The sequence below is a fragment of the Rhinopithecus roxellana genome, chromosome 1, assembly GCF_007565055.1.
Source record: "Rhinopithecus roxellana isolate Shanxi Qingling chromosome 1, ASM756505v1, whole genome shotgun sequence".
Lineage (NCBI taxonomy): Eukaryota > Metazoa > Chordata > Mammalia > Primates > Cercopithecidae > Rhinopithecus > Rhinopithecus roxellana.
Genome location: NC_044549.1, coordinates 75578428 through 75603667, shown reverse-complemented (window position 1 = coordinate 75603667; position 25240 = coordinate 75578428). Strand labels below are relative to the sequence as shown.

Sequence of the window (25240 nt, the reverse complement as noted above, 5' to 3'; positions counted from 1 at the left end):
TAAAAAAATAAAACGAAACTCCACTACTTTTTAGACTAAGGTGACCAGGCAACAGGTGTTTAATCTTCTACAGATAAAATCTCTGTGGAGGATCCCATTTTCTTCTGTCTTTATGCATCGAGCCTCCCTAAGAAGACCACATAGGGCACAGCAGCGGCTGAGAGTCCTTTGTTTCTTACATACCACCCACATCTCCCCTCAACCACCTGCATCACCAACTGGTGGCTCGGGCACAGGCTTTACAATTATTCAACCTAACAACCTAATTCTTTATAGCTAGAAATAATGGTCTCCTCCTTAAACCAAACTTCCAAACAGGCAAAAGGACTATCCCTCCAAAGCTTTCCTACAAAAGGGATGGAAAGGCTCCCATCTGGGATGAGTGGGGGACATAGTGTCCTCGGATTCCACTGGAGTGCGTGTCTTTTGCAGAAAGGAAATTCTTGAATGTTAAAAGAAAGAGAAATGAACAAAACTTTTCCCACTTAGGGGTCTTTTTCTCATCCACAAGACACTGGACTAATGAGTGTCTGTAACTTGCACAGATGTCCTCATCTAGAAGGTCTGATGGGACACTCAGCATGCATTGCTGTCTGCTGGGAAGGGAACTGAGAATTTTCATGGCTGCATGGCTGTGTTCCTTTATTTATTTGCCCCTAGTGGAAACTCATAGGTCACTCGGATGTAGCAACAATGGATGACGAGCGAATGCTGAGTCAACCCAAAGTGAACATGGCATGTAGGAGATGCGCAAGAGGAAATTAAAAAAGACCTGATGCAGCTTCTCTCTGGTTCCCTCTGTAGAAGGGCTGGAGAGAAGGTTGGTTTTAATGATGAAGATGGATGGAAGGATGGAAACTGCACACTCATTCAGACCACAGAGGCCAGAAGACACCGGATGCCGAGCTCCTTCCCATACATGGATCCAGGAGCTCAAGCCATTCCCCTTCATGTGGGAGGCAGCATTGCAGTTGGTCTGAACACAGGGAGATCAGATGGAGCCCACAGGGTTCAAAACCACAGTGCGTATGTGTGTCCTTGAAAAAACATTCTCTGGGGGTGGGGGTGCAGAGGTCTTGGGCCCGTCCTGGAAGCTGTTCAGACAGACTGCACCCTACGCAGCACAAGCACGCACATGCCTAGGTCCGCACTTCTGCGCTCACACTGCGATGGCCACGCTCCACTTCCCATTAGCACGCAGTCGGTCAGCCATGGGGCACCCTGCCGTGGGAGGAGGCAAGCCACCCCCAATCTCAACAGGCCACGCCCACTCTTGGGGCAGGCTTCCCGAGGCTGTGTCCTTGTCCTAGTTACACTGGTGGTACAACTCTCCCACTGCGGTCCCACCAAATTTTCCTAACTGCTACATCGTCACCCGGTATTTCATCATGCAGAAAGGAAAGCCTCCTCATGCTAATTAAACATGGAGTAACACATCACACTCACAGCCATTTCTACAGCACAGGAAGCCAAAATGCAATTAGAATTATCCTTTAAGGAGACAAAAAAAAATGTCTATGTTTAATGTTTCAGAATCAAGTACATTTTCAGTTTCTCTGTTAAGATTATGAACACAACTTAATTTTCCAGGCTGCATTCTCAACATAAATTACAGACGATGCTTCAGCTCCCAATGGAGCCATGTGAAAATATGTTGGTATCATCTAACTGGAAATGTTTGCATTTCATCAATAAAATGAAACTCTATAAATAAAATGAAAAACGTTTAGGAGAAACCCTCAACATTATTGCAACACAAAGCAAGAGAGTCTTTTAACCCACAACCTGCCACTGTAATTCATGCCATTTGACCCTTCAACTTAAGACTCAGAAAACCCCAGGCGTGAAACCTGGTAATGACTTAGCTGTGCGTTGTTTGTGCATGTCTTAAAACATCAAAGCACTATTTCCAGCCACTAGAGAAAGTGCTGAAATTGTCTAATTGGGAAGTCTTGGGGGTTCAGAAAAAGTAAAAATGACCCTGCATCCAAGTGGTCACCCACACCTCTTACAGAAAATGCAAGATTCTTGTGGTACCTAGCTAATTTGCTGGCTGTAAGTTAGGACATCAACCATCGATGACAGACTATGTTCCCCCCTCCAGAAAAGTTATCAAGTTCTGGTCCCAATTAGGTTCCCAGAACAATAAGCAATTCCCTACAAGCCCAGGGCAGTGGGAAATGGAACTAAACCATCTAACCAGTTTCGTCTTCTGGGCAGGGGGCTCCGTTAAGGACAAGCCTGCAGAAGCATGTTCATCACTCCCTCTCCGGGCATCCAACCTGGCCACACTGTCCTCAAGGAGGGATGGACCGGAGACTTCTTCTAATCTGCAAACATCTCTGCAGTTTGCTTTCTCTCTCTGAGGCTAGCTGTGAGCTGCAGACCAGGAGGAGGGCTGTCACTTTTACAAACTGGATTGTTTGGAAGTGAGAAAGCTTCATCTGTAAATCCTACCACCTGAGATGCCAACGGGCTGTGTGACTGAGCCTGTGATTCCCTCAGCTACCTTTAGGATACGTGATCAGAGGCAGCAAGATCATTGTCTTCAGTCGGATTCATGGTCCACCTGCCAACCCTCATATGCCTCTTTCCCCAGCCCCTGTAGCTGTATGGGTAGAGCAGAGGTTTCACCATGAATCAGCAGGTCACTGTCACACAAGGCCATCTACTAACCCATGAGATACACACACAGCTCATGTTTGTCATTCACTCATTCGCTTTCATATTCATATTCATATTCTCTCTCTCAGCAAGATCAAAGATAAGCCCTCATTTTGGCTGTTACCATCACTTTGAACACAACAATGCTGGGCATTTTTCCCTGGAAAAGAGTGAAGGACTCTTCCATGTTGAACCTTATCAATACCCACAAGGCCAAATTTAACATGTGCTGAGAACAGGGGCATAAAATTGTGGCGTAAAGAGATTTTTAAAAAGTCTTTATCCTATCCATGATGGATTCCGAGCACTCGGGGCAGCAGAGGTCAGTTGTTTCAGATTGTTTGTCAGCCTCTGTGGTTCCTTCTTCCTTGTCCCTAGCGTCTTCTCCCTCTTTGCCCTGCCTCCTTCATCCACGGCACTCACAGACCACCTTCCTAGCCCCTCTTCCTGCTGGTCCTCATCGTGCCTTCTTTGCCCCTCCACATACCTGCTTCCCATCCCAGAGTTTTGGGCTTCCCTAGGATTCTACATTCCTCACATGCAAGGACCCTGGCTGGTACTAGAGGTTCCCGAGAGCCACATCCACACTCTAGGAGCCTGGAGCAGGGCCCAGGTGGAGAAGGGAGAGGGCCCAGAGGCTGGCCGGGGCATGAGAGCATAGCATGTGCACAGCTGGCCTTGTGGCCATCAGGAGACAACACACAGAGACAGACACACCACACACACACACACACACACACACACACACACACACACACACACACACACACAGAGTACATACTAGGAGGTGATGGATGTTACTGAAATGGACCAAAAACCAACAAGCAGTGGGGTAAGAAACAAACAGAAACAAAACAAAGCACTTGCGTTCAGATGGAAAGCTGTTCATTCACTGGGCAGCCAGAACCCTGGAGCCCAGGGCCATGGGGAAGGTGGGTGCCTGCTTGGAGGACACTGCCTGGCGGGGCTGGGGTGCAAGGGCAGCACTCGCTCCTCTCCGTCCTGGCGGCCCTGCCACGTGGGTGGTGGCAGGTGCAGGGCTCCACGGGGAAGGCAGCGGGGAGGGAAGCACTTACCTTGTGGCCCAGAAATGGCTAGTCCACATTTGGGGGAGTGTGTAGTATCTCAGTTTAAACAAAATCCTTGTGGTACTGCTCAACCATGAATAGGCAGCTCTCTAGTATTTCAAATAAGCTTTGTAAAATCGTTAGTGAAGAGAGAAAACAAAATGAGACAACAGTTCACCTGTAGGGCAATTGTGGTGTTCTTCGCAGGGTACTTTCCCACCAGTCCTTGTTCTTTCCGTTTCTTGAATTTCCTAAAGTAGTCCTGTATCAGGAAAGTGGCATAGAACTTCCCCACGGTTACCTCATCATCTAAACGGAGAGACCAGACAGAGCTCTCCCGAATCAGCACGTTAGACCAAGAGCCTAAACACTTGCTTCTGGCTGGGGCAGGGGCAGGGGCAGAGAGGGGCGGGTGGGCGGTATGGCGCAGAAGGCACCGAGGCCTCAGCATGTAACAGAGGAGTCTCAAACCAGCAAAAAGCAAGGTTTTGCAAAGCAACTAAGGCTCAAAATTAGTGTCAGTTAAGTGAACTGATATTCGAGGTTGCAGAAAATAATACATTTGTTATGAGTTTAATAGAGCAGCATATTAGTAACACTATGAAATGCTGTCTTGGTTATTTACTTAAAATAAAAATTACAAAACAAAAGGAGGCTTCACGGGCCACATTTCACCCCTGTGCATAGGGATTTGCATGTATAACTACCATAAACTTATCAAGGGCAATTAACCTTCCAAATCCCGATGTCTCAAGATAGAGACCTAGAAAGGTGACATACACGCTCAGAAGGAGAGGAAGGTTTAGAAAAGTGACTGCAAATTCAGATTTTCATGAGCTCCCCGCCCCACATTCTCCACCAATAAGCTCCGTATACCATTTCTTGGTTTGTAATTCTGAACAGCTCATTTACTGCACTGTAGTGACAGCTCCAACCAACCTCAAAGTTGAGCTGGGCTTATTTTTGCTTTGTTCAGAAACAACCTCCAACATGTATGGTTGGGGAATCAGAACTCTGCTGATGACTTTAAAGGTGATGCATGAGGCAGAATAGAGGCTCTGGCTGTCTCATGGTAAACCACTTTGGACATGTAAATGTGCCCCACGGCTCTCCCACGGCTGCTTGCCACCAAATCTTCAGTGTGCTGTGTCTCTTGGGGGTAAAGCTTACGACCACTTTAGTACCCCTTCGCATGTGTGTGGGGCCATGTGGGGCCTGGCGGTCCACTGACCACAACTTGCAGAGGCTGAAGGAGGAATGGCTGCTGGTCCAAAGGCTGCAGAGCAGCTGGCTTTTAGGCCAGGCTGCCCGTGCAAGAGCTACATGCTGATCTGGGGGCAGGGGGCTCAACCTCTCTGAGCTTGTATTCTCATCTGTAAAGTGGGGATAAGCCTCTCAGAGGAGCCATGAGGATTAGGTGGGAGGAAGCAGGTAAAGCACTCAGCTGCCTGGCTTGGGCTGTCCTAAGTGCTGGGCACTTGATGATGATGAGCCCGAGTTACCCTTATTTTAAAATGTGCCAATGGTGGCATCCATTCATAGGGATCCTGGAGCTTGATGGGCTGGGGGACGTGGAGAAGCATCATCCTTCACTAATGCACCCGGGGTGGGCTTCACTTAGTGCCCATCCAGGAGGTGCTGCCAACATCTTGTGGTCCCCACTGGAGATGCCCGGGCCTCTTTGGGCTGTCTCTCCAGCCCTCCCTGTCAGAAGCCACTGAGTGTTACTGTGTGAGAAGGCTGTCTCAGGTGGTCTGGCCTGGAGAAGTGTTCTGTTCCTTCTAAACCCAAGCCAAGATAGTCCTGGAATGGTGTAGGGGGCATCCAGGTAAGCCAAAGGCTCTGAGTAGCATGTAAAACACAGTCCCTAATCAGTCCTGGCTTGTCTAATGATGCAAGGTCCATAGGCAAGAAGGCAAGGAGGTGAGCAGAGAACACTTAGGTCCTGGTATTTCACCCCTTGCTGTACTCTCCAGCCTCCCCATTTGCTCAGGGTGTGTTTGGAATATCAGCTCTAGCTCTAGCCAGCCCCTACTGTTGGACACCTATAGGTGCCAAGCCCTGTGTAAGAAGAATTCCATGTGGGTCTCATGGCCTCTTCACAACTCTGACGTGGTGGATCTGCTCACCACGCCCCCGTCAACAGATGGAGAGAGGCCAAATGACTTGCCCAGCTCAGTCTAGCTGGGACCTTAACACAGGACAGTGTGCCCCCCGAGCCTGGGGTCCTATCCTCACACCACCTCTCCAGAGATGGCCGTCTCCAGCCACAATGGCTGCCGGCTTCTTCAGAGCTGCCTCTCACACTATGCAAATGTATCCCTGTCCCAGGCTGCACACAAAAGGTGGACACACTGTTGTCTAGCTAGTGCCTCTAGGGACCCCAGAGATGGTGTCTGGTGTCCTGCCATGCCACAGCCTTCCTCTGTAGTCCAGGGCTCTCAGTCTTCTCTGTGGGGCCCAGAAAAGCCCTGGCTCTACCTGCAGAAGATCCACACCTCATTCCACCCTGATGCTTCCCGCAAATGCAGGCCTAACTCTGATCTCCCTTCAGCCTCCAGAGCAGAGGCAGACCCATCCAGGGCTCTACAGGAGAAAACTGAAGGGTCACTTCGTCTTCTCCACTGAGACACTGAGCTAATTAGGAGACTAGGCCCAAGGAAGAGTTCCTAAGAACAAGAAAAGTCAAAGCTACAGCAGGACAGAACAGGAAGGAACAGAAGGAATGAATACAAGGAGGCTGTCTGGGCTCCGGACTGAAAAGAAGGCAATGGAGGCAGCTCAGTGTGCTCTTCAGGGCAAAGGAGCAAAGGATCCAGGTCAAGGATGGAGGAGAGTCCCGGGGAGGAGAGAGAACTTCTGAAATGAAGGGGAAGGACCCACAAGAGGGCAGAGGAAGGCTGAAGAGCAGAGGTGAGAACCTGAGCTGAGAGGCAGAGATGAGGCAGCTCAGCACTGATGGCGAGGGGGCAGCCGAGGCCCCCGGCCACTGGGAGTGAAGCAAGCCTGATGTGTGCCCACAGATCCACAGTTCATTCCTGACTTCATCATCGGGCTCATGAGGAGCTGGGCCACGCCTCACAGCACACCAGTAAACCCACCTAAGACAAGCATCCTACTCAGCTCTATCACCAGGGCTAAAAGGGACTTCCTGAGCACACCACACCTGCCAGTCGCAGCCACCTGGAGTGGAGGCCGGCCTTACCCAGTCTCCTGCTTCTTGACCAGGTGATGGTGTAGAGGATGCTGAGGCCCTCAGCCTCAAGAACTCCACATCTATTGCTCAGAGGGGTATGCAAATATCCTTTTCTAAGTGGGCTGTGATGCAGGAAAGGTTGGGGACATGGGTCTACTAGAAGATAAAAGAGGAAAGACAGACAAATGATGAATGTGGAGAGCAAAGCCTGTCCAGCAACTCTTCCAGAGTCTATGTACCAAAGCCTGATGGCCACTACCTTCTGAACTTCCTTGGTGGCCACAGCGCTCATATGAGATTCAGCCCAGATAAGCCCTGCACTGGGCATATCACTCAACAAAGGCAGGGAGCTTGCAGAGCCTTCCATCTCCTCCTAACGCCCCACTTCTCTCTTCTTGTGCTTCACACTGCCTCTCACTGCTGTTGTGAAATAGATTAAAACTTGTCATCCTAAACTCCAATCCATTTTAAGAAATAGAAAAGGCTAAGTCCAGTTATTGGACCAAGAAAGAAGAAGATTTCCACTCTACTAGAAGTCTGATAAAGCTAAAAGTTGATCAGCTTTTCAAAGGAAGGGAGCTTCAATGGTGAGCTAAATTCTGGACTTTTCTTTTGGTAAAATGAAAAGAAATGAAGTTTCATAGTAATGTAAATGACACCCTCCAAGGGCATTTCACGAGGATGGGCATTAACATGGGACTTTGGCTGGTTGTGATGAAGGTGGTGTTCCAAGAGAGATGTGAGGTGGAGCAAGGGAGGAGCAGGGTCCTCGGCTCACAGGGGAAGGTTTACATAGACAGGCATAGCCTGCTATTCTGAAGCATGCATCCGTATTTCAAGAAACAATGTAGGGGAATACAGTTGGCAAGAGATAACTCTGATTCCATGCCACCACCCTAAAACAGAATTGCTTCAGAATATTCTGAAAGACTGCGAGGTGAAAGAAATGGAGGCTGCAGAAAAACCTCAAGCACATTGTTACAACAGTTTTTCAAAAGCATTTCATCTAAGCCATGCAAGCTCTTGGATGTGCAGCTACAAAGAAAAGAATGAAAACCAAAGAGTTGTTTTAAATGTGCAGTATCAGTTCTCCTGGGGGAAGCCAGGGTTCTCTAGGTTCTCCAGGGTTCTCAGGGTTCTCAGGGTTTTTTGTTTTGTTATTGTGGTTCATTTGTTTTCCTTTTATCATTTCTTTCTGGACCGTCTTCCCCAGCTTTGAGCCGGTGGCCGTGCCAGCTACAGGTAACCCCTTCAGCAACAAAAGCTCACGCTGCTTCTCGCTTCATGCTAAGGAGCAGAGCTGGCTGGCATGCTGCTCTGTCTGCACCCCAAGAGCCAGAGCTCATCACCTTCTCAGGGGTGACCCGGGTCCCAAGTCAGCTATCAGACCTGAGCCAGACCAGTCTCGAAAGCTGTGGGGGCAGTGACACTATAAACGTTTGGCTGGTCACGAAACACACCAAAGGCTCATCACATGCCCATGGCCCGAGGATGCTAGAATGCTGGTGTGGTGGTCCTGGGTGAACAGATCCTGCACCTTTAAAACTTGGAAACAGAACAGTCAAAAACAACCATCCCAACGTCTAAGTCCACATGTACTTAATAAAAATGCAAAACCAATATGCATATATATATATATATATATATATACACATATACATATATATATACTGTATGTGTGTATATATATAGATGGTTTTTATATATATAAAAATTCGAAGAAGGTTAGTTATTTTGTGATAAATAACGAAAGGAAATAAGCATGCCTGTTAGTTAAAAGGGCATTTTTGCTAATTATGGTAGTAAATTCAGTCTTGGTAAGAACATTTCAAAAATGTAATTTCCTGAAAGCTATCTATTTTTCATGGGACATTTTCAACAATATACTGAAGGGTAATTGCAAACTACTTTTGAGTATTTCATTTTGGACAAAAAATATAGGCTTTCCACTTTGAGATCACAGTCTTGTCCTCAAACATGAATTCCTCCACCAGAAAGGAAATCCCTGCAAAACCAGCCATGTGAGTTTTGGTTTGCTTTTCACTGAAGCCTCTCCTTTGTCTGGAATGTTCTTCATATTAAACCCCAAATAATCACACCAAATGGCCAAAGGGCTTTCTTTATCAGTTGGCCCTAATGCTCTAACTGATACATAAAGCATTTTGCAAACTCTCTCTGGACTTTCTGGAGACACTAACATTAAAACCAAAGCACTGGCCAAGGACTACTTAGGAAATAGATTGCACTGACCACCAGCTGGAGGGACAACTTGGTCAAGTAATTTCATGCTGGTTTTCTTCCAAATTTTCTTTATTACAGCCCGAAGTTCTTCATTAGCTTGCTCCAGGTTTCCTGGATTCAAAAAACAAAAGGGGAAAAGCAAGCTTCATTTCTGTTCCCCAGCTCCTCCTCTGTTTGCACAGCCTCGTCCCAGCCTGACCTGGATGAACACACTGCTCTCTGATGGGGCTCCCCTCCCACCAGGCTCTCCCCAGCCAGGGGCAAACACACTTCGTATGTTCAGCAATAGAGATCATGCCTTCCCAGTGGGAAGTCCCTCCACCATGGGAACAAACATGGTTCACCCTGAGATTCAAGGCCTATTCCACTCTGATTCCATCCTGCCCTCCCACAACTGACACCTGCTATTTGTTTCCATTGTTCCTAACCCAGAATGCCTTTGCCTTCCGCTCTTTCACAGATTCTTCCAAATCGTACCTCCTTCCTTGAAGATCCAGCCTAAATTTCACCCAAATAAGACTCTCAATTCCTACTATATGTGCTCATCCATACAACATAACCTTGGCCTTTTATTAGATGAGCTTACACTTGTCTTTTCAACTAACATGTCAGCATAGAGGACCATTCTGCCTTCTGGAGCCCTTAACAATGCTGGCCTGGGGCCAGGTACAGACAAGCATGCCACAAGGTGCCCCTGTTAGGCTGAAAGAGGCTGGCTTTGCTGGATTGCGTCTCCCTGGGCTCTAGGGTTGTAAGAAGTCACCTGCCTGCACTCGGCATGAGTCCCTTGCTGCCTCCTCTTTCCTCTCCTCCACCAGTGCCTCAGAGAGTGAGCTCTCCTTGAGGTCTCCACCTCCCACCTCCCCCCATCTCCTGGTCACTCCTCAGCCTGTTGCAATCTGCTTTCCATTCCACCTGCGAAGTCGCCACTGAGCCAGCTCCAATGGCCACACTCTAGTGCCTGTTTTACCAGGATTTGACCAGGGCTGAGCATGGCTGTGAAGGCCATGCTGGTTTGGTCTCTCAGCTGGGAAGATGCTTCTGTATTTCTCAAGTGCTGACTATGTGCTAGGCACTACAAAGGAGCTTTTGCAGACATCACCTCATTTCATCTCAGGACCTCCTGGACATCCCTGTATTTACTTCCTTTTTATAGGGAAAGAAACTACAGCTCTGACCAGTGACATCCCTCACTGCAGGTCATACAACCAGTTAGGGATGGCTGGAGTGAGTTCATTTGTGATAGCTCCATCTCTGCTCCGATACCCTGCCTGTTTCCCCTGCTATGTAGTAAGCAGTAGTATGAGTCAACTCAAAACATTCTGGGACAAAGTGAGGCATAAAGGAAGGAGATCAAGGATGAGGAAACAGGAGGCAGGAGCCAGCCGGCCAGCCCGACATGGACATCTCCATTCTACCTGCCAGCCCCTTCCCCAGGGCCTCCCCTTGGCCAAGAAAAGGCCCACATGAGGAAGGCAAGATGGGATGTGCTGTCCTTTTCCTTTCCTGCCATCTTGTCTTGCTGGCAGGGAATGCTTACCTTCGGTCTTGATCTTAAGAGCCGTTCGAACCAAAGCAAATAGGGTTGCATTAAACATGACTGTCCCGTCACTGTTGAGAGGCATGTTCATGGCAACTAATCTCTATAAAAAGAAAGGAAAGTTTCTTTGTAGAAAGGAAATGAGTGACCACAGCCATATCCCTCTGGATGTTTATTTTCCATTTATCACTCATCTCTTTTCTAGTCAACCCTCAGTTCAATTCAATAGCCATTTAGGGGTATGCATATGATGGTTAATTTATGTTTCAAGTTGACATCCACGAGATGCCCAGTTGGTTAAGCAGGATTTCTGGGTGTGTCTGTGAGGGTGTTTCCAGATGAGATTAGCATGTGAATTGGTAGAGTGAGTAGAGTGAGTAAAGCAATGCCCTCCCCAATGTGGGTGGGCCTCATCCTGTTGCTGAGGGCCCACAGAGAACAAAAAGGTGGGGGAAGATTTAATTCTCTCTCTACTGGCCTGATTAAGCTGGGACATCAGTCTTCTCCTGCCCTTCAACTGAGGCTTACACCATGGGCTCCCCTGGTTCTCAGAACTTCACTCAGATACCACCACCAGGTCCCCAGGGCTCCAGCTTGCAGATGGTAGACCATGGGGCTTCCCAGCCTCCATGATCACATGAGTCAATTCCCCATGATAAACCTCTGTATGCACACACGCACAAATACACACACACATACATACATATACACCTCCATATCCATCCTATTGGCTCTGTTTCTCTGGAGAACCCTGATTAATACAACCTATCATTTGGGGGACTCTGGGATGACAAAGATCAAAGGTTGAGTCATGAAATACAGATGCTGACATGCAGATGATATGTTTTGTATTTTAAACTGTGAAACTTCACTGTTCAAACAGACTTCTCCTTTTTTTCATTAATCCCAATGGAGGTCTTAGGGTCAGACCTCCATTCCAGGCACATTTTGTTTTGTTTTGTTTTGTTTTTTTAGAGATGAGGTCTCACTTTGTTGCCCAGGTTGGTCTTGAACTTCTGGCCTCAAGGGATCCTCCTGCCTCAGCCTCTCAAAATGTTGGGATTACAGGCATGAGCCACTGCGCCCAGCTCCAGGCACATTTTTAAAGCTGTTGTGAGGGTTAAAGGAAGTAAGATACAATGGGCCAGGCACAGGGCCTGGGACTTAGGTTCTCAACCAACAGGATCCATTACTATTCCCAACTCAGGGAGTGTCCTTCAGACCTTGCCTAGTGAGACCATCATGTACATCCTGTAGCATTTTGCATGAGTCTGTGTGGCTTCTCCCAGGGTTTGGTCTTTCAGAGCAGGATCCATGCTCCCCACTTGTCTTCTATATCCTGATCCCTTTAACACCAGCAATGAGAGTTGGAAAGAGTTTGGGTGAGGTACACCCTCTCTGGGCCCCAGTCACTTCAACCTGTAAATGCAGATGATATGCCCAATGATGGGAACTTGCAAGGATTAAAGGACTCACGGACACAAGAGTTTTGTGTGAGGCACATGGCAAGCACTAAATTAATGGTGATGTTGGTAATACTTAAAAACTTCTTATTTTTTGTTAACAGCATGTTCCAAAAGAAAAGACTTTCTTTCTCTTCCATATTGATGAATCGGAATCTTGTGTCTGCATAGTCTATCCCACCCAAACTCCTAGTCCTCCTACTAACGCCCGGCCCCCTCACCAAAACCAGCACAGGCAGCCAGGAAATCCTGGACATTTATTCACTTTTCCTGGCAAGTTCCTGAGTCAGCAAAATGGACGACTGTGCCTCAAAACATCTGAAAGCTTTATGTAAAAGGATCTAGAAATTTAAACACAAGATGACATCAGTGAACTGGATCCCACACTGTTCTTGGAAAGCAGAAAAGAGGCCAGTACTGGGAAGTTTATGGGAAAAAAAAAGTCAAGCTCTGTTTCTATATCTAGAGTCCAGCCTAAAGAGAGGCAAGGACCCTAAGGACTCGCCTAGAGGGCTTTCTGGATTTTCAGGGCAGGGAACATGCATCTGGTTCAGGGATTTCTTTGAGTCTGAAACATATTTTAGACTCAGTTCTGCTACCTTGGTTTCTGTCTAGAGCTGACTCAGCATCCTGGAGTGGTAAAACCCCTGACCCCAGGATCTCCTTGGATCCATGAGGAGCAAGAACTAGTTACTATACAGACTGGATGAATTTCTAGAAGGCAGAGTTTCAAGAGACAAATCTTGCATTTCTCCTTGAAAAAGGGAAATCCTTTTTTGTTGCTACAACAAATGTAAGCTGTTGCACCGTGAGTTCTGTGGAAGGAAAAGTCTCATTGAGGGTTCCTGAGAGCATGCTCTGGCATGGAAACACAGAACCGGGTTGCAGTGGGAGACCTGGATCCATCCCTGAGAGACTAGAGCCTGGTATGCTAGGAAAGGGGCCCCATCTCCTGTGGTGGCCACAAAGCTCTGTAGCAGAGGGGACGTGTGGAACACACAGCACCGTGTCCCGCCACTGCCGAGGCTGGGAGATGCGCTCTCCTAGCATTCCCCTCCCCTCACCCAGGCCACTGAGTCCTCCCTGCTCCACATCCCAAGTGAATCTCCAAGCGACCTGCTCCTCTCTCTTCCCACTTCTGCTGCCTCCTGGTTGCTCCCCCTGCCTCAGGTCTACTTCTCCACTGACAACAGCCAACTTCCTACCACACAAACCTGAAATTCATTCGTGTTTCTTCCCCATTCTCCTGGACCTCAGCAGGTTGGAGAAGGCTCAGCTTGTGCCTGGGGCCTTCTGACACTTCCTCTTATGTCCTAGCCAAAGGGTGACCCAGTGGCTCACCCTGTCATTATGATGTCCATTCTCCTGCCTCCTTCAGAGCCCTTCCTGCCTCTGACAAACTCCTAGGTTCCTTCTGGACCTGACTGAAATGTCGCCTTCCCTACCATCCACCCAATGACAAATTACAGAATTCCCTTCCTCTTCTGATGGTTCCTGACAGGGTGTCCAAAGACTTACAAATCTGAGAGTTCCCCAGAGGTAGGAACCACATATTATTCATTTCTGCATCCCGAGCACCTGACAGAAGGCCTGGCTGTGTCACTTAACAAGTGTTTGTTGAATGAACCGAGCTTCCACAAGAGAGGCTGTCGGACATACACACAGGACACTCACCTTGCATGCTACTCTGTGTGGGCACAACTTCCCAAACCCCAGGGGAGGCTGGATGCGTCGAAGCAGAGTGACCACGTCAAGGTGTTTTATCCTTCCCCTGGAAGTAAAATACAATGTGAGGTCTAGGAACAGTACCAACTGGCCCAAACTTTCAGTCCAGTCCACAAAAATCACAGCTGACATTCCAAAATCCACCCACACACACCAAATCAAATCTTTTTCAACCTACTTTGCCTCAGGGTCATATTCTGACCATATTCTTTTGAATTCATCTAAATGGTGAGGCCCCAAAATAGACCAGTCCCGGGTCAGATAGTCGAAATTATCCATGATGACAGCCACAAACAGATTGATGATCTGAAAAAGGAAATCAGAAGGGAAGAACTTCACCTGCAGCTGGATTGGGTTAGAACTGAGCACAGGCTTTCTCATGACATGGACATGAAACATGGGGACCCCGGTCTCCAAGAGAAGTTGTAAAAAACTTTCTATTTGGAGAATGTTTAAGAAAAGAGTATGATTCTAGCTTTCTGGAATGGCTTTAATTAAGTCCTGGGGAAGGAAGGCCTTCTAAAACACATTGCAGTTTTATAATTTCATTATCACCAAATAATTCTCACTCTTAAAAAGTCACCACCATATGCACTGGTTTTGAAATTTTAGAAAGGAATGCTAAGAAGCTAAAGTGACTGGTAATTGCTCCAAGCCTATTATCGAGCACCACATCTCTGCTTACAAAGGTGGCGGCAGTGACACACGACTGGTTAAACAAAAGCCCTCAGCTGCCAAATGGAGTCCAGAGTGCTCATCCACATCAACTGTCCTCAGGTGATGGGATGGGGCAAGGTCACTGGTCTGAACACTGAATGCTACATAAGCATCTGTAAACTGAGAGGGGGAGCTATGTTGATCACTTACCAGAAACGCACAGAGCATGTAAAAACTGATGAAATAGACAATGGCAAAGTTGCTCCCACATGTATACTCCTCCCCGGGGTTGTAATCTGACTCAGGGTCACAGAGCTTCCCTGGGAGGCAGGCCAGCATGATCTCCTGCCAGGCCTCACCTGTCGCACACCTTTTTCAGATGAAGAACAAAGGGGGCTTTAGTGGAGGAAAGAAGGAATTTAAAGCTTAGATCTTAGGGGAGAAAAACTCATAATTAGAGAAAAACCTAAGTCATTTGAAGCAAATCCAATTTGAATTCATGGAAATGTGAAATTCCTACTGATTTTCAAGTGTAACTTATCACAGTAACTGGAGGTGCTGCTGCAATTCCCTTGGATTTACAGCCATCATCTGATGCAAGTGCACTAATAGTCTTCGTATAAATGGATGCTTAGTTTTGTGTCTTCTCTACTTTAAACATTTGTATAATTAACAATAATTAATTATTATTATTATTTTTTGAGAAGGGTCTTGCTCTGTTGCCCAGGCTGGAGTGCAGTGGTGTGATCATGGCTCACTGCACCCTTGACCTCCCGGGCTCAGCCTCCCCAGTAGCTAGGACGACAGGCAGTCACCACCACACCTGGCTAATTTTTATATTTTTAGCAGAGTCAGGTTTTGCCATATTGCCTGGGCTGGTCTCGAACTCCTGGGTTCAAGTGATCCACCTACCTCAGCTTCCCAAAGTGCTGGGATTACAGGCATGAGCCACTGCACTTGGCCTATTATTTTTAATGACCAAAATACTTAACAACTTAAGTCTCTGTTCAATTTTGTTGAAGGCAGAGTTGGAAACCACCTAACTTGCAAATGACTTGTCAGTCACTAGATCATTAGAAATACTTCATGATCTCTAGCAAGTTCTCTCACTATGAAGGCAGCTTGTTTTACAAAGTTAAAGCAATCCCATAAAATCTGAAATCGTACATCTTAGGATGTTCTCCACTGGCTGTGCAGAAGGCCTAGACATTTTTGCTAAGTTTCTGTCTTCCTGGTCGTGTTTAAGTGCATGCCTCCATGCATAAACATACATCCTACAATTTTTCAGGTGGCCTAAGTAGCCCTGCTAACTCCCAAATTAATAAACCTTATGTCAGCCACAATCGGGATTACCACAGCGGTTTTAACAATCCAACAAAATTCCTGTGTTTGAAATGCTAGGGTCCGTGTTTAAGAATACAAAACAAAAACAAAAAGCCGTCACAGTCAACTGGGAAAGGCACGCTGCTTTAATAACCTGTGCCCTCCGTCCCTCTGGACCCAGACCTAGCAGGAGACTCACAACCCCTGCCCAGGAGCACCACCCAAGCCAGTTGCAGTCACCTGAAGAGCAGCAGCACCGCCTGGGGAAACGTCTGGAAGTTATTGTTCCTATTGATCTGGTTGTTATCTCTCATGGCAACTTTCCCAAACATCTAGGTGGAGAAGTTGTTAGGAAAAAGAGAATAGATTTCGTCATGCAAAAAAAAAAAAAAAAATCCGTATGTGAATTTAGAACTAACTCAGGTTTGATCTTTACTAACTAGAGTTTTCTCATGGTACCTGGCATTTCACTCATTCAACAAAGATCTGCCAGGCACAACCATGTGCCAGGCAGCAGGCTACACACTGGGAACATGGTGCTCCAGAGGGGCACTGTCTCACGTTTGAGGATCCCTTACCCTAGGGTAGAGACACAAAGGTAAGCCAGGCAACATCAAACCCCAGTGATGATGCTGGGGTGGTCCAGATACACAGGGAAGATGAGACAGGCTCATCTACCCAAGGCTGCGGGGCTGGGTCAGAGAAGGCCTCTAGGGGGAAGTGACATGTAAACTCAGAACTGAAAGATACATCAGGCGATAAGAAAGGTGAAGAGTGTTTCGGGTGGAGGAAGCACCACGTACATAGGAGCAGGGTAACAGCATAGATACCGAGGGAATGAAAGTAACATGTGTGATGAGCAGACAGAAAAAGATCAGGCTGGAGACAAGGTCAGGAGCCAACAGGCAGGGGCAGTGAGCCCCAGGCAGAAGAGTGGGCTTTACCTTCACGGCAATGGGAAGGTAGTGAAGAGTTTTACTTGTGAGATTTAGGAAGCAGACTGACATTCTAGAGAAGCCTGCAGATGCTTACAAATGCCTGCTGGGTGAATCTGGGGTGGTGTGTGCCATGCAGCTTGCAGTTCTGAGATGGCTTTTTTATATGAGAACATTTGTGATAAAAGACCTTCCAGGGCACACAGCGCCACATGCTGCTGAATCACAGAGGCTCAAGTATGCTGACTTTTGTTTCCTAACTCCTGGTAAGATTCCTACAGACCTGCAAATGCTTCTATGCTTTCAGGATTTAAAAAAAAAAAAAAAAAAAAGCACTACCATTTCTCTGCCCCTAGAATCACAGAATCACTTTACTTCTTTCTCACTTACATCCCTCCTTTACCTGAAAGATAGCACCTGCCCACGTGGAGAATCTGCAAGGAGCCTGTCAGCAGAGATCTAGAGCCACTTGGGCTCTTCGACTGTCTCCATTCTTAAGAGGCTGCCTCCCTCCACCCACAACCCATCCCACCGCCCACGTGGTGTTAGGGCTCCTGTGTTAGGGAGGCCCAGTCCCTTTCCCACCCCCAGGAGGAACTGGGAAGCAGGGTGTAGCCCCTCTGCTTGGGTCACAGAAGAGCCCAGTTTCACGCCTCTTTTTAAAGGCGTGGAAACTAAAGCACAACAATGGTCACAAAAGGCACTTGGCTCAACACCCGCCTTCTGTCCCTGTGATGGCTCAGCACAGACTGAAAAGACCCACGAGGGGCCACATGCTTCTCTCTTCAGTCTTAGCATCTGGAAATATTTAGTTTCAAGTGAATTTCACTTTGTTATGATAAAGCAGAATTCTTCTGCCAAGAAATGCAATTTTTCCTGGTGCATTCTAACCTCGCTACATTCTTCTGAGCCTGGGCCTCCCCTGGAGCTCTCTCCTAAGCAGCCGTGTCTTTCTCATCTTCCTATGTATGGCTTCAGCAGAGGCATTTGGCTGAAAAAATCACAACGCTTCTACTTCACTTGGTCAAGATACATCTTGCCACAGATTTGGGGCTACCCAGTGAAAGGGCCCCTGAGGGTGAGATGGCTGGAGCTTACCTGCATGCCAATGACCGCATAGATGAAGAACAGCATGGCTATGAGGAGGGCCACATACGGGAGTGCCTGGGAGAGAAAAGGCACTTGGATCAGCACTGGCCAGCTGGCACAGACTGAGAAGACCCATAAGTGGCCACATGCTTCCTTTCTATTCCACGTGCTACCGTGAAAGAACATCGACAGTGAGGAAGAACTGTTTAAATCCCAGCCCTGCCCAGCTACTTTAGTCCTGATGACACCATCCACATGCACGCCCAGTGTTACAATATCACAGGCAGGATGTGCTTTCCATGGTCATTAACCCTGTAGCCTAATCCTAAACATTTTTAACATAGACACATAACTCTCATAATTCTTAAATTCATTACTGGATTTTCTGGGTGAAATTACAATTGATCAAACCACTCCAGAACACTGGACATTTACAGTACTTCCACTTTCTTTTGTGGGTATGTTTTGGGGGGTAGTATTGTAGATAATGTTGCAAAGGAATATCTTTATGCAAAATCACCTTGCTTCTGCTGAAGTATTTCCTTAAGGTGAAGTCTTAGGAGTGGAATTACTGGGTCAGAGGGGAAGAACCACTTTCTGGCTGTGGCTGTAGAATGCAAAATACCTGTCTTAAGACGCACAACTTCTGAAAGAACTGCTAAGTTGGGGGACTGTGCCAGGGAAGAAAAGGAGCGAGCTGGGGGGTCGCCAAGTGTGGCTACCTTCAGAAACACCAAATACAAGTGTTTGACAGAGCCCCCGTCCTTTCATCGAATGTTTGTCAACTGCTGTCTTACCTCATCGCATGTGACCAACACGTCCACCCGCATAGGGTGCCCAGAGTGTTAGGCTTAATTCTGGGAACACACGCTTAAAGCACCCGCTTTCTCTACTATCCGACAGAGCTTGTCAGAAAGTCAGTGGCTCACAGGTGCTCAGCCACCTTTAGACCTGTGCCAGCTGTTGACCTGTGCCTGCCAGCCTGGCCCTCCCTGCAGCTGGACTGCTCAGCAGGGTCCCACAGGGTTTATTTCAGGCTTTCCTCAACATACCTAAGTGCATTTTCTTCCTAGATTGCCAAATGTTTAAGATTTTTGTTTGCACAGTTTCTCTGCTTTTATGAACTGCTGCTCTGGAACATGACTTTCTTATCTGTGGCAGATTGAATCTTTAAGAATTTATTTAAAAAGTGAGATAATATTACCTCCGAATTATCTATTTTTAGAGCAGTTTGTTCCCAAGTTTTGGTACTTTAAATGAATAATAACTGTCGAGGATTCTGTGCCTTAGCAAGTCCAAGGCTCGTCTGCCTGAGGCCCCCACTCTACCTTCCTCCAACCTCATTCTCCCCAGCAGGACCTGTGACTTCCCTTGTGAGTGCCTGCACCACCCCCCTTGCTGTCCCTTCTCCCTTTTACCTGTGAAAATCCCACCCACTAGGGACAAATGCTTACTGGGAGGGTAACACTGGTTACCCCAGAGGTGGGTGAGGGCCAAGTTTGAACTTTCTCTTTGTATGTCTTTGGACAGCTTCATTTGTTATTGTAAACATTTATAACTTTCAAATGAAAAATAGTTATTTTAAAAAATGAAGATGCAGGATTCACTTTCTAATGTTTGTGGATATCCACAAATTCCCTACATGGGTCCACCTTTTAATAAGAATTCATATTTCCCACACCTTCTCTTCCAAATGGAATCAGTCCAGAAGGCTAGAATATCTGGGCAGGGTACTGGCAGGTACAGGAAAAGCTGGTTCTACTTGGGAAAGTCTGGAACCGAGCTGTACCAGCCTGGCGAATAAGAGGTGACAAATGAGGTATGGTATATGCCTAAATATCTCGAACTCTGTGACCCTGTCAGGAGCAAGATAACCCAGTGATGGTGGCTAGCCCAGATGGTAGTTTCTGATTTGTGTCTAGACTAGCCAACAGACAGCACTGTTGCAGCCTTGTCAGAGAGAGGCCGTTGGGCTTCCAGGCTGTCTGCTGGGACCCGGCCCTCACACACCACCACCAGGCATCCTGGGGGCACTGCAGGGCTACAGGCCTCACACCTCTTAGTCTTGGAAATGCTACAGATCTCTCGGCTACGGATCCTTCCTGCTTTCTCTTCTGTTTCCTTTAGGCAAGTAATCCCATGTGATTGACCCAAGAAATGCTGATTTGGGTCTCTCCAGCATTCCATGTTTTCTATTGACTTAGGTCCACAGAGTGGCCACGCAGGGGGAGCCTGGGTCCTCTAGGATGGGGACAATCACTGACTTACATATGATCTTCAAAGACAAAGACAGAAGTCCTTGGCATGGCTCTTACCTGAAAGGACTTAATAAAAGTCCACAGCAATGTCCGGATGCCTTCCCCCCTGCTGAGAAGCTTCACCAATCGCATCACTCGGAAAAGACGGAAAAAGGTGATGGAGATTCTATTGCTCTCTTCAGAGTTCTGAAGGGTTATCATGGAGAGGTCAAACCCAATGGAAAGTAGAACATGCAACACTTTCAGAAAAACAGCAACAGATGCAAAGGTGACAGAGGTAAGAACTGAAGATGTGATTCTAGGGCCTTTTCATCTTAAAAAGCATGATATGAAAGGAAGAGTTACATGCTAACAACACAGAGCTTGGAAAACTGCGTCCACACAGCACATGCATGTCCACATAGTCTACTGTGTTAGAGGAGAACGCTGGGCTGGTCAAGAGTACTGGACACTGATGATGAATGCAAACCACTGCAGACACTGTTCTGGAAGGACAATCATGGAGAATACAGAAAAACCAGTGGAAAACTCGACATGGTCAAATAAACTCAAGGAAAAGGCCCAGCCCCTGGGGACTAGTCACTGATCTTACCCCAGGTGTAGCAGTTGGGACAGGGACATTTTCACTTTCAGTTGGCTTTAAGAAATCAAAGATTGAAAATGGATTAATGAACCAGGAAGGAGTCAATGGTTCCGGAGAGCATTTCCCCCTTTAAAAAAATGTGTGGTTCCTGTCTTTGGACACCACGCCTGCTCCCTCCCTGAGAAAACACCAGTGGCTCTCCTTGGAGGTGGACTTGAGGGCAGGCAGCCACGGACATGGGCACGGACACAGTACCACTTTCTAGTTCACATCTGAGGACACGCTGTGCCAGGCTGACAGGCATCCAGTAAAGGCAGTACCACAAGACCCCAACTCTTCCTAGAGACAGCTGCAGAGTGTTGCCCCGCTTCTTGCGAGGAGGCTAGTTCTCTTGGCTTAGTCGGGGCTGTGGGTCTCAGGAACTAACCACTCTGCAGCAGGCCTCCTATCCCTGAGGAACAGAATGTCTCTAGCAGAGGGGCAAACAGTGGTGCCTGCCTGTGGGCCGCAAACCCCCTTGGACCACACTCTGTTGCTATGAGACTAAACGCCTGGGTGGTATATGTCTGACAACAGCCTTTCTGGCGGGGCTGCTGCAGAGCTGGACAGACTGAGTCAGGGCGAGGAGGAGAGAGGCGGGCTTCCCTACAGAAGCCTTCGCTGCCTGCCCCACAGCTCAGACAGCTTTTACGTAACAGGGAGTGCAGGTCCCTGTATGGGTCTTTGGAAGAAACAGTAGAGGACCAGCTCCCCTGAGGTTCAGCAGCTCCACCTCCTCCAGGGTCTGGCTGCGCTCCTGTCCCTCGGCCCCAGGATGCAGAATCTGTAATGACTGGTGCTCACCTGCCCCTCAACACCCTCCTCCCAGGGAGGGCAGGGGCCTTGCCTCACTCCACTCTGTGCCCAGCATGGTGCCTGGCACTACCTGAGTGTTCAGAAAGTGTCTGAGAGAACACAGAGGAGTTGGAAGCAAACTCCAGCCAGCACCAGGAGGCATCTTTACATTAAACAGCAACAGTCAGTGGAACCAGAGCCAGCACGTGCCAGCCTCTCTTTTCCCCTCAGTGGTGTCACCAGGAGCTGACAGAGAGAAATGAGGCTCTTCTGGTTAGTGGCTTCAAGGAGGCTTTCTGTACAGTGTGTCTGCAAAGTTAAGGGACATGTGTACATGTCTGGATGTGTGCACTTTTCGAGGGCCTCCTCCCTGGGGATCTGGGGAAAGGAAGAGCTCAGTTCTGAAGCCTCTCTAGCATCAAGAGCTACCTCCTGAGACCAAAGAGAAATTCTACAAAATTCACAGAAAATAAGGGTTTTCAGCATATCATAGAACAACTGAAATTCAGTAATGTGACTACGAACCCAAGAGGAACAGGTTCTGACAGAGTTTAAAAGGGGTCCTTGCTTCTCCTGGGATGCTCAGAATGAGACTCTGCCACAGGTTTATAAAAAACCCAGGATCGCTATTTTTATTACCTTCTTCTATTAGCTCAACTCAAAGGAAATATCACCTCCTTCAAGGGACAGACAATGTTTTTCAACTTAAGACCTTAACAAATGAAGGAACTAATTTTTTAAAGTTCTCATCATCTTCCACATCATTCTCACTAAGGCTGTGCACAGGAAGGCTCCACTCTTGCCTGTCTGGTTGGAGTATGGGCTGTGAGTGTGCATGCTAAGTATGCCTGCATGCATGCCTCTGCTTGCCTGTGTTCAGGGGACCAGGCAGTGTGCACGAGAGAGACGGCTCTACAGTTATCCTGAAACATGCACGACTTATGAATCAGACCTGCAAGACAGTAAGGGGCCTGTTGGTCAGGGAAGGCGCTCCTGGCCACAGTCCCGGCCTAAGACCCTCCTGCGTGCCTCTCCCTATTCTGCTTCAAGTCTGATAGGCCATTCATGGCCCCCTTCCTTAAGGTTCGTGAAAGTCAGCAACTGAACTGAATTTTGAAGTGTGCATCTCTTCAACTGATATCTTTGAAATGGGACAACCTATGGACTATGAACTTCAAACCATGAATATTCTCTTGTTTAAAAGAACGAAAGGAAAGAGGAGACAGCATTTGTAAAGGGAGAGGGCAGGGCAACATGCGAGGGAGGGAGGAAGAAAGAGCAAACAGCACACCAGGCTTCGTGCACCCCCAGTGCGCCTGTGACACCCCCTCCCGCCACGCACCACTGGGCATGGGGGGCTGCTTCAGGGGAGGATGTGACTGGCAGCCCCGGGGGGACAGTGCAAGTTGCCAAAATATCTTACAAATTTAAAGAACCCTGAGGATGGCTTTGCCCAAATGACAAATGTCAGCCCAGTGAAAAGGGCAGGCCAGCTCTCATGCCAGTCTGCACACTAAAACCACCTGGGGATCTTCAACAAAATCTCTGAAGCCCAGGTCGTACCTCAGGGATTCTTACTTAATGGATGTGAGGCATATCAGCATGTTGGGAATTTTATTTTGTTATTATTATTATTTTTTTGAAATGGAGTCCCCCTCTGTCACCCAGGCTGGAGTACCAGTGGCATGATCTTGGCTCACTGCCATCTCTGCTTACAGGATATCAGTGATTCTTCTGCCTCAGACTCCTGAGTAGCTGGGATAACAGGCGCCCGCCACCATGCCTGCCTTATTTTTTGTATTTTCAGTAGAGATGAGGTTTACCATGTTGGCCAGACTGGTCTCCAACTCCTGACCTCAGGTGATCTGCCCATCTTGGCCTCCCAAAGTGCTGGGATTACAGGCATGAGCCACTGCACCAGACCTGCATGTTGGGAATTTTAAAAGCTCCTTGGTGATTCAAGTGTGCTGCCAGAGCTGAGAACTCCAGTCCTGGGCCAGGGGAAAGCTGGCCCGAGTAGTTAACAGGTGGCCTATACTAGCTAATGCCCTTTAGATCTCGAACGGCCATACAGAGTGGGGTCACTACAAAAGCCCACTCAGGCTGCTGTGGCTGGACAGTGGGTTCTTTTCGGGTTGATGAGGGATTAGTACTCGGATGCAGAGAGAGAGATTAGACTACATCCCCATCTTCCTTACAAGGAATGGAGGAGGCTTGAACATGAAGGGAACTGGTGCAGCTGGAACGCAAGTAGGCTACGCTATGCTGGACACCCCAGGAGACACCAGACTGGGGAAGGACTCTTCACTAGGTAGCATTCCAAACACGGCCTCAAGGGGTTGCTAATCAGTTTTCAATAGGGGGAATTCCAGTGTCACCTCAGGGCTTAGACAAGACAAATTTGGCAGTTCCTTCCCACCCTAACATGTCACATTCTTCAACTGGGAACCCTACAGGAGACAGCCCCTTAGCCTCAGGAGGATGGACTACATGTCAGGGTCCAGAAAGCTCCTTAGATTCCTGGGGCTTTGCGGATGTTCCCTCGAGCCTCTTCCTACTGGGCTCTCAAGCAGGCTCTTACCACATAGGCCCTGGGGCAGCCCCCTGCAACTGTGGAAGTCAAAAAGACCCTGAGATTCCCAAGTGAAATCAATGAAATCAGTCCATTTCATTTTCTATCTGTGCTTGGAAGAGCTGAGAGGATGCAGTTTTCTAATTCAGATAGGAAGCAAACCAGCATCCCAGAACAGCTGGGCCAGGTAACCCCAGGCATTGTGGAGAAGCCAGTTTTTGGGGGGAGCTTCCCTCTGACTATTTCTGAGCTCACAGGTAACACCTTTGGGAGGAGGGCTTCTTTATTTGGGGTTGCTGGGTCTGTGTCCACAACCCGGTGCCCAGCTAAGCTGGCTCCTGGGAAAGGGTTCGCATATGAAATGGGGGACTATACAACCTTACTGGGGGGTCAGAAAAAGAAGATGAGTGAGACTATCAGCCACCTGGTCCAAATGGCACACCTTAAGAGGCAGGGACCATTCCTGGATCTCTGAGAGGGAGCTCCCTAATGACTTTTTACTTGCTCCTTCAAAGTAAGTAATAATAAGGCAGACATGGCTTCTAAACAAGTGTTTTGCCTCCCAGACACTAATGATAATGAGAAGAGACAAATGTCAGTGACAGCCATCCCTGGGTTAGGGACAATATGTTGCTGGGTCATTTCATCATTCAAGAAACAAACAGGCATCAAAGACGGATGGAGCAAGAGGGAGCCCACCAGTCATCGTGTGACATTTTAGCAGCCTGGTGAGGTTAGGACCAAATGTGATGGAGGATAAGTCCACGAGTGCTGCCAAACCAGGAACTGAGTGGGGTGTGGGGATATGGGAGGGGGACAGTAGGATGGAGCAGGCTGGTGCACATGCAGGCAGGACCATGCAAAGGACTACCCAAAACGTTTTTGCAAAGAATACAAACGCAGGCTGAATTCAATCATTTCTCAGCCAGATCATTCATTCTGGAAGACTATGTTGGCAAGTCACAGAGCCAAGCGTGACTGACCAAGATGGCCCCAGGCTGGAAATGACAGTCTATGGGATGGGGAACAATTTAGATGATTGCAACCAATCCTTAGCATGTCCTGTGAAGCGTAGTGAAAACCAAAGGTGGAG

At 47.9% G+C, this 25240-nt stretch overlaps 1 protein-coding gene across 2 annotated transcripts in view; it reads right to left on the bottom strand.

The window, feature by feature from the left end:
* The window catches only part of CACNA1D (calcium voltage-gated channel subunit alpha1 D), a 330433-nt gene that overhangs the window by 22305 nt on the left and 282888 nt on the right, over positions 1 to 25240 (bottom strand). For both annotated transcript variants that reach the window (XM_010376188.2, XM_010376189.2), the window contains 10 exons: positions 20751 to 20795; positions 20216 to 20344; positions 17910 to 17975; positions 16117 to 16208; positions 14764 to 14923; positions 14075 to 14202; positions 13846 to 13942; positions 10709 to 10811; positions 9178 to 9279; positions 3910 to 4040 (listed from right to left, as the gene is read on the bottom strand). In XM_010376188.2, coding sequence (XP_010374490.1) covers positions 3910 to 4040; positions 9178 to 9279; positions 10709 to 10811; positions 13846 to 13942; positions 14075 to 14202; positions 14764 to 14923; positions 16117 to 16208; positions 17910 to 17975; positions 20216 to 20344; positions 20751 to 20795 — 1053 coding nt within the window. The remainder of the gene's footprint in view (positions 1 to 3909; positions 4041 to 9177; positions 9280 to 10708; positions 10812 to 13845; positions 13943 to 14074; positions 14203 to 14763; positions 14924 to 16116; positions 16209 to 17909; positions 17976 to 20215; positions 20345 to 20750; positions 20796 to 25240) is intronic.